The 16,414-nt window shown below is 43.0% G+C and overlaps 1 protein-coding gene across 2 annotated transcripts; it reads right to left on the reverse strand.

Moving 5' to 3' along the window:
• Positions 1-487: 487 nt before the first annotated feature.
• F7 (coagulation factor VII) lies at positions 488-13,832 on the reverse strand. Of its 2 annotated transcripts, XM_045007467.1 has the most exons (8): positions 13,678-13,832; positions 9,855-10,015; positions 9,475-9,499; positions 9,270-9,383; positions 7,206-7,346; positions 3,516-3,622; positions 2,291-2,411; positions 488-1,208 (listed from the first exon to the last, which is right to left on the reverse strand). In XM_045007467.1, the coding sequence occupies exons 1-8, from the start codon at positions 13,778-13,780 to the stop codon at positions 667-669; spliced, it is 1,314 nt and encodes a 437-aa protein (XP_044863402.1). In that variant the 5' UTR covers positions 13,781-13,832; the 3' UTR covers positions 488-666. The 2 variants fall into 2 exon arrangements, with proteins under 2 accessions (XP_044863402.1, XP_044863413.1); XM_045007478.1 differs by lacking the exon at positions 7,206-7,346.
• Between the last annotated feature and the right edge of the window lie 2,582 nt (positions 13,833-16,414).

The raw sequence follows: 16,414 nt of genomic DNA on the forward strand, positions 1-16,414 counted from the left end.
GCAATAGCCTGTGCTATGCAGGAGGTCAGAACATAATGGTTCTGGCCTTAAAATGTATCATTCTACACACACAAATGACAAAAGCCACAGATTGAACACTGTTGCTGTATGGGGCAGCATAATAATTATTCCAATTCCCCTTGTTCTCATAATGTAATAATGTTATACCAGAGCAAAGTTACCTTAAAGTCAGATGTACCAGTCAGTCAATATTATAATTGTTAGCAATATTACTTTATTATTTGATGTAAGAAAAATGAAACTAAGCCCTCAGTAAAGACTTAAAAACCTGGAAAGAATCTTTCCCCATTTCTTTGGTTCTGGAGTCTTAGGACAGATCACTCGTATGAAGATTTGACTTTTGCATTTGCAACTGTGATGTAAGGTGAGGTTATTGAAATATAATTTGTAAATGTTACAACCTTCGAAAAGGTTGCTGCAGACTGCAGAGTAATTCCTCTTTTAAAATAATGTACAAAACAATGCAGCCAGGTGAATGAGTTTAATGTGACTGAACAGGAAAGAGATTGGTTTCAAATCATTACATAAGCGTGTGGGTAATTTATTTAAGATCCAGAAAGAATGCTAAACAGGGAAGTGTCCCAGGTGAGACGCAAAGACAACTCTGCAATTTGGAAACATTCTGATTAGAGGAAGCCTGGCAGCTTATGAATCCATGTGATTGTTTAACCATTCGAGATATTTAGACACCCTTGTGTAAACCCCATAAGTGCCTTTGGTAGCACACCCCTTCCCCCAGCTGACAATCCCTGTCAGAAACCAGGTGTTTTTGTAGTTTGTGGCGTGAGGTCCACCGCTGTCCCCCTTGCAGGAGTCTTTAGTCCCACTGAGGTCTCCTGCACAGAACATGTTCTCTGTAATACTTAAGTTGGCCGTCTGTATACACTCTTGTGTCTTTACACGTGGCAGATCAACTCTCATAAGAACAGCAGCAGTAGCACCTCCTTCTATTAGACGCCCCCATCCACTCACTGTGGAGAACCTAATAGAGGACAGCTCAGATGTTGCAAACTGTTTCTCAGGCAAACATATTGGTACCACGTAATCACTGAAATTAACAGGCGCCTCTAGGCGCAGAAGGGCAATGTCATGGTCAGTTGTTTGTGGAATATATTTTTCATGCATTATGATTTCAGAAACCTTCCTTTCTTGCTCCCCTTCATCCTCATGATCTATTCTGTATTCACCTAGAAAAGGAATTAAACCCGTCAGGTTCACATAAATAGTAAGCTCCTTAACTCCACACTGCTCTTATGGAAGGAGATCACTAAGCTGACATTTCTTCTCTTCTTACTACATTTCCACGGCCACGACTGAAACCTGCATTGTTAATGCTTTTCTGTGGTTCAGTCGAGACAGTACTTGTTTCTCCTAGAGCCTCTTCCTTCATTCCAGTTTTCTCCCTTGACAGAAGACGTGGAATAGGGTTCAGTGACAGAATTGCATTAGAAGCAAGCAGAGTAAGGGTGCAGCTTCAAGAGGGCCTATTACTGCATTAGAATTACCCAGCTTGGCTGTTCCAGGACTAAATCCTAGCACAGAAAAGACTAGATTAGGTTCCATGACAAGGTTTTATATATATATAAAACCTAAGTACCAGACACTGGGAGCCAAATTCTTCCTGAGTGTAACTCCACTGGCATCTGCATTTCCCAGCAGTGGGAGAGAAGAAATCAGAGTGCCGCCTCCACAGCATGTACCCCACTTTCCCCCACACCCTGAAGGATCCATGGGCCAATGAGGGAGTGGGTCAAGAACAGGAGGGACTGAGGGGTTGATGCTGATTGTCCATGGAGAAAACCTTTCCTCTACCACTCCTGGAGCCATGCTGCTAACTGGCCCTGACTGCCACTGCCCCCAAACCCTTCTCAAGGCTGGGTTCCAGGGTGCAGAGGCAGAGGCCATTCACACCTTTGCACTCTGCTCTGTAATTAATCTGTTCGCCCATCCCCATTACAATGGGGGTAATTCATCAACTTTGATCCCAACCGTGGAACTGTCATTTTGTAAGACTTCTGGTTTTTGAGATTTACTTTATGGCCGAGAGGACATTTAGGAATCGCTACCTGCTTCTGGCCATTGTATTTGTAATCAGTTTTTGACAGATATTGGTTGTATTTAACCCTTCCAAATGTTTGCAGAGTCACACCATGTAAATGTGGCATAATTCCACTGACTTGGGAGGAATCACTCTGAATTTACCCAAGCGAAGCTGACAACAAATTTTGGGGCACAAAGTTTGAAAAAGTGAGGCAAGCGAAAGACGTACCCAGTTTTACTCTGAGCTGTTTGGGATGTGTGTTCTCTAAGCAGTGAGCGGCAGTAACCACCCAGCTCGGTCCCAGCAGGGAACCCCCACACTTTGCTTTCTCATTCTCTATTAGCAGAGCCTGAAATATGCAAAAGAAACTTACATTACACCAATTTGTTTGACCTGAAATTCTATAGAATTTACAGAGAACATTCATCTTACTTAGCCTGAAAGGACCATGTGTAGTCATCATTTTCCTAACTGCTGATTGGTGAAGTTACCATTTGATCTTCAAGGCAGGGACTAATGTGCATAGCCCAGGGGGATCTAGGTTTTTAGACTAATCATTTTAGTAACTCGGGCTTAAAGTAATTTGGGGGGGTACCGGAACTAGGCATCCAACTTCTGTTGAATGTCAACAGGAGTTGAGCACATAACTCCCTTAGAGCTCTTTGAAAATCCCAGCCTCAGATGCAAACACATTTATAAGTAGGCTGTAAATGCTCATTCTGAGTAGCTCCTTAATCTACAAGCAAAAGTATCACATCAGGACTACTCATGGAAGAAGGTACACTGCGAGAGTAACCATATCAGCATCTGAGATCTTGGCAATGTTTGTATGTCTTGTGCTGTGACTCTTCAGAATTTAAATCTTTCACAGGAATGTGTTTGCCTCTAAATTACTAAAATTATTAGTCCTGAAATGAAGGGTTTTATTGTCCTATTTGCTGAAACAGAAACTTCGTGCCTGGTGCCAAAGTAGACAGTTGACAACTTGGCTACTCTATACACAGAATTTAGGGAGAGTTTTGCATTGCTACTCTCTCTCTCTCTCTTTATTTTATTCCCTCATGCTTGAACACACCATTCTCACCAATTGCATGGCAAGCGTGAGGGGAAAAAAATCTTCCATGGGACAATTGTGCTAGCATATGTTATTGATTCTGCCTATTTTGCCCAAGAGTTCACATCACAGTAACTACGGCCGACAGGCTTGTGGGCAATCTCAGCAATAAGGCCAAGGACTGGATGGGCAGGGCATGGAGGAGGCTGAATTGCCATTTCATGCCTGGAAATGCAGTCACTCCAGCAGAGGGTGGCAGTGGGTGGGGAGCTTGCATTACCTTTTGCTGTGCCTTAGCTGTTCTGTGGCTGAACAGAGGGGTTTGTTATCCAGCACTGTCCATCCAGCACATTTCCCAGGGACTCAGTTGATGACAAAAAAATGAAATAGAGAACTCACCTGCCACGGACATTCACCTGGAGGACAGACATAACCACCTACAATTCTCCCCCGTGGACTTTTGCTTTGCTCTGCCAAAACAGGTATTTTCCCACATGGGTAATCCACTGTGAAAAAATAATAAATAAATCACAGTAATAAGTGTGAATAAATACAGTGAATTCACTGGAAAACACACAGGGCCAAATTCTCTGCTAGGGTTACTCCAGAAAACTCCCTCCATGAGACACGTCAGCAGAGAATTCGGCCAATAGTCTAGTGGTGTTGCTAATCACAGCGTATTTTAAATCGCCCAGTGAGTAAATGTTTTTTTTCTGACCGGACACTGCCCAGAAGTGGTGTTACCGTACAACATAGACCAGTTGGTTAAGAAGTTGCACTCAGGTACCACAGGAGGCTCTGAAAAAGGCATTGATAGAGTGAGTTTAGTGCCCCTTCAATTCCTCCAGGGTTTTCATGATGATCTTTTAAAGCGGGCAGGACAAGGGGCGCTCTTTGAATCCTCCATGACACCTGATCTGCTGCTACTAAACTTTCTGTCCCTCCCCCCATCCAAAACTGCTGACCTCCTGAGGTACACATGGAGAGGTCCCATCTCCTACCCACTTAGGAAGCAAGGCCCCATGTCCTCTATGACAAGCGGCATCTAAAACCTGCAGGATTCTGAAGCACCCTGAGGATGAAATCTTGATCCTACTGAAGTCAGTTCTGGTCCCTGAAGCAGCAGACAGGAAATTCCATGACAGACTCAGGTAAATTAGGTTGTTAGTGAATTAAATAGGAATATAAATAACACAATTAGTATCTCATTGATTTATTTGAGCATTAAATTCAATATAATTTGTGCTGCCCCCAGATGATCAGTGTTCAGTGTTGTCACAGTCCCTGGGTAGGCTGACCCAGCTGAGACCTTCCAGTCCCCCTAGTGTACCCCTTTCCACTGGCACAGCCAGCTTTTGCAGCTAGGGTGAGGCGTACGTGATGGATCATTGGTGTTGCCACCTTCAGCTATACCCGGTGGCTTGCTCATTTCACACATTATCATGCCTGCTGCACTCTCTGCTCCTGCACTGCAAACCTTAACCTGGCTCGGAGCAGAAGGGAAGCCACAGGGGACAGTGTGGGGAGGTGGCTGGAGAGCACGGCTGCACTGCACTCACTGTGCAGTGATGGTCCTGGCCCATGGGGTGGGGCCCAGTTCCTCACTACAGGAGTTGCAACCTGGCATACAGGGTCACAGTGCCATTCGGGTCTGGCCCAGCCACCCCTCCGTCATGATTGAGGGGCAGCCAGGATAAATTTGAGAGAGTGGCGTTGTGACATGGTATGTGGGGTCACCACACTATGTAACCCTTTGTGCCATGTTGCAATGCCCAGAGCAGGGAGCCATGCCCAGCCTTGCCGCACAGGAGCTGCCACTGACAGGTGAGTGTGAGGTGGGCTCGTTCTCCAGCCGCATATGGAAATTTGGGTCATACACTTCTTGTCAAGTGCATAATATGCTTGAAAAGGCATCACACTTACACACTCCTAAAGGCAGCCGGGGGGGAGGAGGGGAGAGAGATGTCCCCCTGTCCTCCAACTAGTAGCTTCATCACTTCCCCTTTTAAGTGACAGGCCTGTACCTCCTCTTCTCTTGGATCGTAACGCTCCACGATCCAATCACTCCCTGACTGGGTCTCCAGGTGGCACCCCTCTGGTTGCCAACCCTGACATCTAGCACATCCTATGGGCTTGGCATCTGCACGAGTTCCCCTTGGGCACCTGTAAGTAGGGCCACAGAAGCAGCTTCCCCAAAAGAAGTAGGATTTATTTTGCCCATAGGTGCACAGTACTCAGAAAAGTGGATTTACAAGAACGGAGGCCTACACCCCAACTGCCTCACCTATACTCGGCCTTCCCCTCAAGGCCGTAAGTAGACATGAGTCAGCCATGGTGCTCCCCATTGTATTTGAGGACTGTGTTACAGCATGCCTGCTGCAGATCCCTGACTCTCAGTCTGCCTGTGTCTTCCTGCAGCACCTGACAGCCCTTTCTCCCCCTCCCTTTCTGTAGGGTAGCTCTGTTAACAGATTGGTGTCTTTTGATCTCCAGATTCTCAGCCTTTGTAAAACATCTCTGTAGCCAGGATAGGCCATAAACCTGGCTCCTGTATTTGAGTGTTTTCTGGGGTGCATCTTCCAGGCCATTGTTTTACCTTTTACCTTTCCTGCCTACTTCCTTTAACAACCCCTTTTCATCCAACTCTAATCATTCAGGAGGGGTAATGTCACCAAGGGCTCACTTACACAGCAATTAAACACCTGGGGCTGGTCCGGGTCAGCTGACTCAGACTCACTGTGGATCAGGCTGCTGTGCTATAAAATTGCTGTGGAGTTGTTTGGGGCTTGGGCTGCAGCCGAGGCTCTGGGACTCCAGCCCTAGCCTGAATGGCTACACCATATAGCCAGAGCCGCCCCTGAGTCAGCTGATCCAGGCCAGCCACAGTTGTTTAATTGCAATCTAGACATACTCTCAGATATACTGAGGGGCATATGAAGTTTATAAACAATAAAATGTGATGCGGATTTTGGTATTGAAAATGCATAATGGCATTGTAGAAGTTGTCAGAGGGAGCTGGAGGGTCTGTCAGCTGGGTAGGGACTTTTGCTACATGGGAAGGCAAGGAAGGCGGTCTTGATTTTTTGGAATCAAGGAGACAACTGATGATTTGGGCACTGAGGCAGGGAAACATCTTATTTTCTTCCCCATTTTGGCTGGGTCAGAGGTTTGTGGTGAGTCTGGAATTCCTTGGTCCTCATCCTGACAACCCTAAACAGAAACCAACTGCCCCACTCCGATACCTGCTGCAACCGCCAAGAATGGAGAAGCGTATTATTGGACTGATGTTTCTTAGTGAAATCATTTCCAATGTTGACACCCCAATTGTTCAATTGTTACCATTAGTCTTCAGTGTCAATACCCCGGTGAGATGAATGGGAGCAAGTCACTCCTCTCAGAACTACTGGTCCAGGCATTCTGTAGACTCAAGCACGCACCACTGCAGCAGTTTATGCTCAGTTCACACTCTAAAGGTTTCCATGGTGGTCATAAGAGCTACAGGGGGACATTTACCAACGCATAAAGGGCAGCTAGACACCCAACTCCTTGTGAAAGTAAATGGGAGTTAGGTGCCTGGCTCCCATTTCAGCTTTGAAAATCTCTCCCTTAATATTTTGAAAATAAAAGCTGATGTTTTGGAGCATAATTATATAGCAACTTGAAAAAAAGAGCATAGATACAGTTATTCACGAGGCCACAATCTCATGGTACCCAGGCCTGTGCTCGAAGAGGCAATTTGATGCATTTAATCCCTTGCTCCACTAATGAAATAATTTAGGTAGGGATTTTCCAAGGGAGTTTGGCACCCATTAATTTCCCCCCAGACTTTAAAAACCCAGCTGTAGTTTGTTATCTCTTCAGATGAGTGCTATTCCCTAGAGAAGAGTACCCAGGTTTGTTGGTCTTATTCAGTAGTAAAAAAGAGCACAGATTTCTCACTGGTTTTATTAGGGTTATGCCTGTCTTGACTCATATGTTGAAATAAAGCATCTGTTCATCGGATAAGAATTGACATCTCCTGGAGACAACTGTAAAAAGAAGTGACCCATCAAATATGTTGCTGTAGTGACTTGGTTTGCATAACCTTACCTTGGGGAGTACAGGACACTTCATCACTTGCTAGTATGTAACCCTCTGCACAAAAGCATTGTCGTATCATGGTTGGACTGTCAATGCAATAATGTTCACAGTGACCATTTTCATTAATGCATGTCGGTTTGTCATTCAGACCTAAATACGGGAAAAGACCACATTAGTTCCTGAATGTGGTGTCTTGTGTTTAACTCCAGTCAATTATGCTCGTACATTTTGACCAAGAGAGTGACCTGCAACTCAGTAGTGTTGATATATTGATAGAGAAAGCTGCTTCTGGTAGGCAAATATTAATGACAGAGCTGTACAGAACCGGGAACTAAATACTCCAGCACAAATTAACGAGATCAAAAAATGCACCAAAAATCATACAGTGTCTGCCATTCAAAATAATTAGCATTTGTCAACAGTTACCACAATATGGTATCTGAGATAGAGCAATACTCACAATAATTAGAATAGGATATCACTGCAGTAACCATCTGGTAACTGTTGTCAAATATGTCTATTTAAAAATTATCAGAGGGGTAGCTGTGTTAGTCTGGATCTGTAAAAGCAGCAGAGTGTCCTGTGGCACCTTATAGACTAATAGACATATTGGAGCATGAGCTTTCATGGGTGAATACCCACTTCGTCAGATGCATCAATGGAAAGACTCCCACTGATGTCACCAGGCACTGGATATGGCCCATTGTTCTTTTAATGAAGGTGTAGGCAAGGTCTGTTTTCATGTGCATGTATTTACACACTGTGACTATCTATAATATCATGGTCACCCCTTTGCTCAAGATTTATCATAATTGTAAAAGTATGCCTTGTGAGTATCACTGGAAAATCATAATCTGCTGACCATTACTGTCCTGTTGAACTGTATGCATCATCATTGTATATGATCTTATGAGATTTTGCTACATGTTGATATTGTTATGAGATTTTGCTACATGTTTGCTACTGAAACATGTTGAGAGTCTGGGAAATGTTCACAGACTAGCCCCTCAGAGAGGACAAAGAAACTGCAAACACAGAGGCCTTACATGCCAAACCTTAGGTAGACAAAAGGTGCAAGCAAAAATTTGCAATTCATAATGAAGGATGGTCAGTAGCGCACTTACACCATGAAGGCTACCTAAATCCCATGACACAGCATGGATTTTTTCCAGCACCTGGAGAAAAGTATAAATGAGGGACAGTGGCATCACCACAAGGCCTCTCTCTCCTCCCCATCTCAACACCTGGAAGCAAAATCATTTGGAAGACAAAGAGAAGTCTCCTTGAAGTGGGAGGAAGGGATGTTTTTAACTAGTTAGAATGAACTGTGAACTGAAAACTGCTTTCAAAGTCCAGCAGGACAAGAAAAACTGATTCAAATCTTGCACAGCCTGATAAAATTTAGGATTTAGAATGTGTGTTTAGTTTTTAAGTATCAGAGGGGTAGCTGTGTTAGTCTGGATCTGTAAAAAGCGACAAAGAGTCCTGCGGCACCTTATAGACTATCAGACGTATTGGAGCATAAGCTTTCGCGGGTGAATACCCACTTCGTCAGATGCATGTGGTGGAAATTTTCAAAGGAGGTATAAGTATGCAGGCAAGAGTCAATCTAGAGATAACAAGGTTAGTTCAATCAGGGAGGATGAGGCCCTCTTCTAGCAGTTGAGGTGTGAACAACAAGGGAGTAGAAACTGCTAGTTGGCTAGCCCTTCACAGTCTTTGTTTAATCCTGAGCAGATGGTCATTTGCAAATATGACACCATATTTCTAAGCCAAAAGGTTACCATAATTCAGTTAGAAACATGCCCCTTTTCTCTCAGGTGGTTGAAAAAGTGAACTTCTTAGAAGATCTATTCTAATAATTATGTGTCTACTGTGTAGAGTGACTGCAATACCTGTTTGCTGAATGCTTTATCAAACATAGCAGTTTTAACTGTGGCAGCAACCTCTTCTTTGCTAGAACGATGCCCAGTAATAATGTTTGTTAATTTTAAAAAGGATGGGTAGCAATGTATTTATCAGAGCAGCTTGCATTTGCATAGTGGTTTGTTTTTTAAAGATTTAATACCTGACCTTTTTCACAGTTTTTGCCCTTATACTCCTCAGGGCAAAGGCAAACATAGGCCTGAAATTGGTCAACACATGTCCCACCATTCTGACAGGGGTCAGAGTCACACTGGTTGGCATCTGGAAAAAACACACAGTATCAGTAAGGCTCACAGGAAGGATTGCAATGGTGCAATTTCAGTAATTATTAGAACACACGAAATTCTCATACCAACATAATTCTGCCAGAATTCCATCTGGAAGAAAGAGGCAAAAAGGGCATAAGGAATTATCCAGACAATATTATGCATCATTTTATGTACAAAGGATAAATACATTGTCTAATACCGTAACAAACAAATGATAGAGGGTCTAGCACACGGATAGTTGAAGGGTGAATAAAGTTGTGGCTACTTAGGAAACATGCCTAAAATTTAACACAATATTAATTTGCCGCTCTCTGTAAGACAAAAATACTATATTAGACACTTCTCAGCTCTAAGGGCTTAAGGATCAAAATCCATTTATGTTTCTACTAATAAGATGGGAAGATGCAAGATAAAAATCAGGCCAACAGAAGACCCCCCTGAGCCAGTGCTACCCGTTACTTACTGTCCTTTTATCATCTTGGAAGATTTCTCTGGCTTCCTCATACGAACACTTTTCTTCAAAGCACTCCCGTTGCAGTGATCCTATTTTTAACTCTTCAAGGAAGCTATTTGCTCTTCTTTGTCTTTTCAGCAAGCTGTTTGCCTGCTCCTGCTTTAAGAAGACTGAAAAATTGAAATAATTGGAACTCTGCATACACATTTTCTCTCTCCAGAAATAAAGTACTGTAGAACTTCAGAGTTATGAACACCAGAATTACGAGCTGACCAGTCAACCACACACCTTGTTTGGAACTGGAAGTACACAATCAGGCAGCAGCAGCGAACAACAACAACCCCCACCCCACCCCCCAGTAAATACCATACAGTACTGTGTTAAATGTAAGCTGCTACAAAAATAAAGGGAAAAAAGTATTTTTCTTCTGCATGGTAAAGTTTCAAAGCTGTATTAAGTCAATGTTCAGTTGTAAACTTTTGAAAGAACCACAATAACTTTTTTTTCGGAGTTACGAACAACCTCCATTCCTGAGGTGTTTGCAACGCTGAAGTTCTAGGGTAAGCCAATGAGATTTCAGCTTCCTTTACTTTTTAAATTATTTGCAACAATGTTTAGAGCAGGCCAGGCCAGGCCAAGCACATTCCCATTGTGCAACATTGCACAATTTTGTAGAGACATTATTTACCTACCCTGCTGCACATGAAGTAAAGTGACAGACCCTAGATTTTTTATGTAGGCCAAAGCTTTTGAGAAAATGGTAGTGATTCTAGAATTATAGCAGTTCTGTATTCAAATAATTCACAAAGACTTACCATGGACCACATGGTAGGTTTAAACAAAAGTAGAACAGGATTTCCTTTAGTTCTGGCAGCCAAACAACACTGCTGAGAATTAGACAAGTGGCACGCAGCCTCTCATATTTACCCAATTTATCTGCCTACCCTTGTGTTTTACTATGTTTTCCATATAAACTCACTTAGTAAGATAAAGATCTTTGGATGGATCACAACTTTTCCAGACTCCCAATCCCCTCCACCACTACCCCCACTGCTTTCATCTACTCTTACCTTCTTTGGACCAGCTGGACGGAGTCCACGGGCCACTAATGGTCCATAAAGCATAGCTTGAGAACAAGTGCTAATTTATTCCCACTTACTTTTCTTCTGAAAAGACTCTGGGCCATGGCAATACCTTTGCCGGCAAAGGAGAGCAGGGTGAGTTTCCATTCTGAGCCAATCATTGCCATGCCTTTGCACCAGCTAGAGGTGCTTGTATGTGGCAAACCAGTACCATGTGGCACTCTTCCTGGCAGTCTCAGCCAGGGTTAATGGGCAAGGAGAGCAGAAGTTGGACTGGAGTGGTACGCAAGACAGCACATCTCTTATCTACACCAGTTTGTGAATAATGTGAACTTTCTTTTAAAATAGAGTTATGGTTGTGGTGTAGTGGAGACCCAGTCCTGACTGGTGCCTTTAGGCACTATTGTTAAACAAATCCTAAATTGATATATAACGATAACTGATAATAAATAATGCAGGTCAGTGTATTTCTGAATATCTACACAGTAGACTGTAAAAACAATCAGTCTGTGAGGTGTACAATATTCTACCATATATTAAACAAACAATTCTGAAGCCTTGTGATGACAATTTAAATGACAATATTGCTCACTATTCCACTTCTGAGCATTTTGGCAAAAACATGCACCTACTCTGGGATGGTGGGCAAAGTTGGGGATAGAGGCTGGAGCTTGAGCAGAGTACTTCCAATCCATTCCCTCGCCAAGATACTTCCTAATGGAGAATGAACTGTCTTGCACTTGGAGATATCGCTGCAGGGCAGTGCCGAGCCACACGGATGGGATAGGGGTGGGGAAGTTTGCGCTGATCATGATACTTATAATAGAGGACTTCAGTCTCCTGCTCTACCAGCCTCCGCATCAGCATTAACCTCATTAAAATATAGATTCATAGATTCATAGACTCTAGGACTGGAAGGGACCTCGAGAAGTCATCGAGACCAGTCCCCTGCCCTCATGGCAGGACCAAATACTGTCTAGACCATCCCTGATAGACATTTATCTAACCTACTCTTAAATATCTCCAGAGATGGAGATTCCACAACCTCCCTAGGCAATTTATTCCAGTGTTTAACCACCCTGACAGTTAGGAACTTTTCCCTAATGTCCAACCTAAATCTCCCTTGCTGCAGTTTAAGCCCATTGCTTCTTGTTCTATCATTAGAGGTTAAGGTGAACAAGTTTTCTCCCTCCTCCTGATGACACCCTTTTAGATACCTGAAAACTGCTATCATGTCCCCTCTCAGTCTTCTCTTTTCCAAACTAAACAAACCCAATTCTTTCAGCCTTCCTTCATAGGTCATGTTCTCTAGACCTTTAATCATTCTTGTTGCTCTTCTCTGGACCCTCTCCAATTTCTCCTCATCTTTCTCGAAATGCGGTGCCCAGAACTGGACACAATACTCCAGTTGAGGTCTCACCAGCACAGAGTAGAGCAGAAGAATGACTTCTCGTGTCTTGCTCACAACACACCTGTTAATGCATCCCAGAATCATGTTTGCTTTTTTTGCAACAGCATCACACTGTTGACTCATATTTAGCTTGTGGTCCACTATAACCCCTAGATCCCTTTCTGCCGTACTCCTTCCTAGAGAGTCTCTTCCCATTCTGTATGTGTGAAACTGATTGTTCCTTCCTAAGTGGAGCACTTTGCATTTGTCTTTATTAAACTTCATATTCATTTAAAAACACAGAAGGGATTACTATAGATCAGTGGTTCTCAAACGTTTGTAATGGTGACCCTTTCACATACCCAAGCCTCTGAGTGCGACCCCACCCCCCCATAAATGAAAAACACTTTAAAATATATTTAACACCATTATAAATGCTGGAGGCAAAGCGGGGCTTGGGGTGGAGACTGACAGCTCGCGACCCCCCCCTATGTAATAACCTTGTGACCCCCCATGAGGGGTCCCAACCCCCAGTTTGAGAACCCCTGCAATAGATCCCCTACCACGATAATTACTTTCTATATAGTATTTGCTGCATTACACGCAGCACAATGTCTTTTGCTTATGTTCATGTCAGGTTTTAGCCTTTCAGTATGTTGAGTATTGTTATTTTTCATTCTTTGCATTTCTTACTGCATTTGTCCTTGTTAATTTATTAAAGTAAAGGAATACCTATCTATCTAAGGGCACACACACACACACACCCATACCTCTATACTATGGAGATGTAGTGGAATCATCTGAGAATTTTCTTTTTTGTATTTTTTCTAAAATGTTTGACCGCCGTTGCTGAAGAGTGTCAGTCTGTGGATTGTCTGAGCTCTATGATCACTAGTGCCCTTTGGTTCCCTAGGAGCTGATTTTGAGGCACATATTAAAGACCAGGCACCTGATTTTCAGTTGTCTTGGTTCACCCTCATATTACACTACATTGTTTGTAATATCTCCTTTATAAATTCTTGTGGCTTGAATGATTCTCTGCTTTTAAAATACCACATATAGGCTTGAATTCCTGCTGGCTTCATCTAGTAGGCAGGCAGTTGATGGACTGTAGCTTTCTGTATGGTGAGATAACTTACACATATGAGCCTAGAAACAATTTTTCCCAATTGACACAATAAACGCGTGAACACAATCGCCAGTCAAAACAATGAGCACATTACAACACGGTGCAGACTTGAATACATTCATTAGTAATCTTTATGTACAGCCATTGCTGTGGACAATCCAGCACTCTTCACAAGAAAATCATTTGACTAACAATATAATAATCACCATTACAGCAGTTTCCGGGACATACCTGTAGCTGGCAAAAGAGGAAGCAGCAGCAAAAAGCAGAGAAGCAAAACCAAGTAGTGTCTGGAAACCATGATGACACTGAAAAGCCAGTGTCCCAATATCATGTTGACATTTCAGCAAGAACTGCATGGCGAAAGATCTCTGTTTCAAAGGCTTTGACCCAGCGGAGGGGTTGGGTAGTCATTAAACAGAGTGAGCTGAAACTCATGCAAATAATTCTATTCATGAAGAAACGTACAAACAAATCCCTCAATACATGCTCTTAAAAATAGGCAAAGAGCTTGATTGAGAGGAATTCCCATTCATAGTGTGAAAAGGCCATGCTGATTATTGTGAATGTTGCAGTGTGTTCTTACTAACAATCCAGAAGGCTATTAAATGTGAAACCTAAGTGCCAAATTACAAGCCTCAGCCTGAATAGCACAACATTGCTTTTTGTACGGAGCCATCTGAGAAGTTTGCACACGAATCAGAAAGCCAAGATTAGGCTGATTGGGGTCAAGGTAAAGATTTGCAGTATCTTTGAATGTGGGCACATTGTTGATGCTTTAAAATGTACCAGGTTCTTTTTCTTCTTGGTCCCCAGTGGAAACCCTGAACCGCTGACTGACTTTATATGCATCCGACGAAGTGGGTATTCACCCACGAAAGCTCATGCTCTCAAACGTCTGTTAGTCTATAAGGTGCCACAAGACTCTTTGCTGCTTTTACAGATCCAGACTAACACGGCTACCCCTCTGATACTTGACTTTATATTGCGACACATTAACTAGCAAGAAATACCAGGTTGTGCTTTGCTCTCTTTTTGTTGCAGTAAAGGAGCTGTGTACCTTATCGCCATGTACTACCACACAAAGGACTTAAGTTATATTAGAAAGAAAAGAAGAGGAGTGGAGCAAAATTCCATTTCATTAATAATTGTAGTGGTTTGACTGAATCGACAGATAAAGTTGTATCGGAAAATAAGCATTCCTATGAATTCACGTATATCAAGGGCTAGTGGTATCAGAACACACAGTTTACAAAATTCTTGAGTAAAGATTTGACTAAAATATCAGCAAGATTAGGAGCATGTTTGTCAGTGGGGATTGGAGCATTTCACAGGGCCCGGTGTATTTTCCAGTCGATTCTTCACTTTATTTAGGATAAAGGAAAGCGGCTCTTCCGAGCACGTCACAGCAATGAAGGGAAGAGCAGTTTTTATACTATTGCCAGCTCTCATCATCATGTCCCCGCAGAAGTCATGAATGATTAGCAAAGAAGAAATCTCTCTCATCTGAGACGTCTAAGATGCCAGCTCATCTATTTGCATATTATTTACACTGTTCCTGTAACTTAGCCTTTATGTACAGTGCTGTACAGTCTTTTTGGCCATCTGGTTTACATTACAGAAAAAACTGCCCTTTTAGGGCATCTTTTGTTTATTGGAATCTGGCTAATTCCTGGAAAGCTCATTTCCTGGGATTTTCGGGAGCTAATCATGGGTGGTGTGCCAGGGAAGAAGGAGGGAGTTTGACTGCTGGAAGACATGAGAAGTTATAACATAGAATGAGTCCCAAAATACTCCACCTCTCCACTATTGGAAGTCCCCTTCATGCCCCATTCCCTCCCCTAATATAATCCCTTCCCTGTCCTTCCAGTTCCCAACGTCTCCTTTGGCCTGGAACTAGCTGGGGAGATCAAGGGGAAGAAAAGCATGGTAGGCATTCAGAGGAAAAACCACCTGGAGAAGTGCTGATCAGCAGGGAATTGGGGCTGCTGGCAGAAGCAAGGCAGGTGAGGAGTAGGAGATGAGGTGAGCCTGTGGAGGGGTCTGCTACTTAGTGGGGAGGCCTTGTATTCAGGGAAAGAGATGAGGGGACAGAGGAGGGAGAACAAACTGGGAAGGAAATCTGTCTCCACTGAGGGTGGGTCAGGGGATAGGAGTAGAGACTGAAGCTGTGTTTACTTGTTTGCAGCTCTCAGTGTAGAGTAGCAAGACCATATTCTTAGCCTCAGTTTTCCAAGGGTTAAGATAAGAATAAGTTTGTCAGAGCCACTTTGCAATTTTTTTCATCTTATCTTCTTATAGCAGAAAAGCCATTTGTCCTGTCTGAGTGAGTCTCCTCCTGTCATGCAAGTGAGAGCATAGGGCCATGTATCGGACATCTCTATATTTAGCACCACATGCAATGGCATTTTTTTTTGACTGCTTTGACTCACCCTGTAAAAATGATGGGACTTACATAAAAAAGCCCTAGGGTAGGAATTAATTACCATATATTAGCTGGAGTATTTGCTTCATGCCACATTTAGTCTTGTTGCTAACCCTCCGTAATGGGCCAGTTGGAAGAAAATATAGATATTTAGGTATATAGCTCCCTCAACACTTTTAATTAAAAAAAGAAGCTGGCTTCACAAACCAGCATTTCTATATACTTCTGTGTACTAAGACTATATGGATTCCCATCTACTTTATTTGACTTACTTCTAAATTAGATTTTGTTAAAAAAATCTATAACATCATATAATGGTATGTCATGGCTTTTGTACATTCTGTGTGATTGATGTGACATTTACAGTATTTGCTTTCTCATTTTCAGCAACAGAGTGGGGGCTATCCAGTTTATTTTACCCAATGCAGCATGTATGATTACCTGCCCTATGGGCAGGTGGTGTATGTGTGCATTCGGTGCAAGGAGCTCCTGGCCCTCAGAGACCATGTATGGGCTTTGGAGACCAGTGTGGCTGAACTAGAG

This window comes from Mauremys mutica, chromosome 1, assembly GCF_020497125.1.
Source record: "Mauremys mutica isolate MM-2020 ecotype Southern chromosome 1, ASM2049712v1, whole genome shotgun sequence".
In the NCBI taxonomy this organism is placed as follows: domain Eukaryota; kingdom Metazoa; phylum Chordata; order Testudines; family Geoemydidae; genus Mauremys; species Mauremys mutica.

Excerpts from the sequence above, each read along its gene's own strand:
- F7 (XM_045007467.1), bottom strand. The coding sequence starts at position 13,780 with ATGATATTGGGACACTGGCTTTTCAGTGTCATCATGGTTTCCAGACAC. Across the intron at positions 10,016-13,677 it reads TCCTCTTTTGCCAGCTACAG|TCTTCTTAAAGCAGGAGCAG; the intron begins GTATGTCCCGGA and ends TCAATTTTTCAG. Across the intron at positions 2,412-3,515 it reads CAGGTGAATGTCCGTGGCAG|GCTCTGCTAATAGAGAATGA; the intron begins GTGAGTTCTCTA and ends TGCATATTTCAG.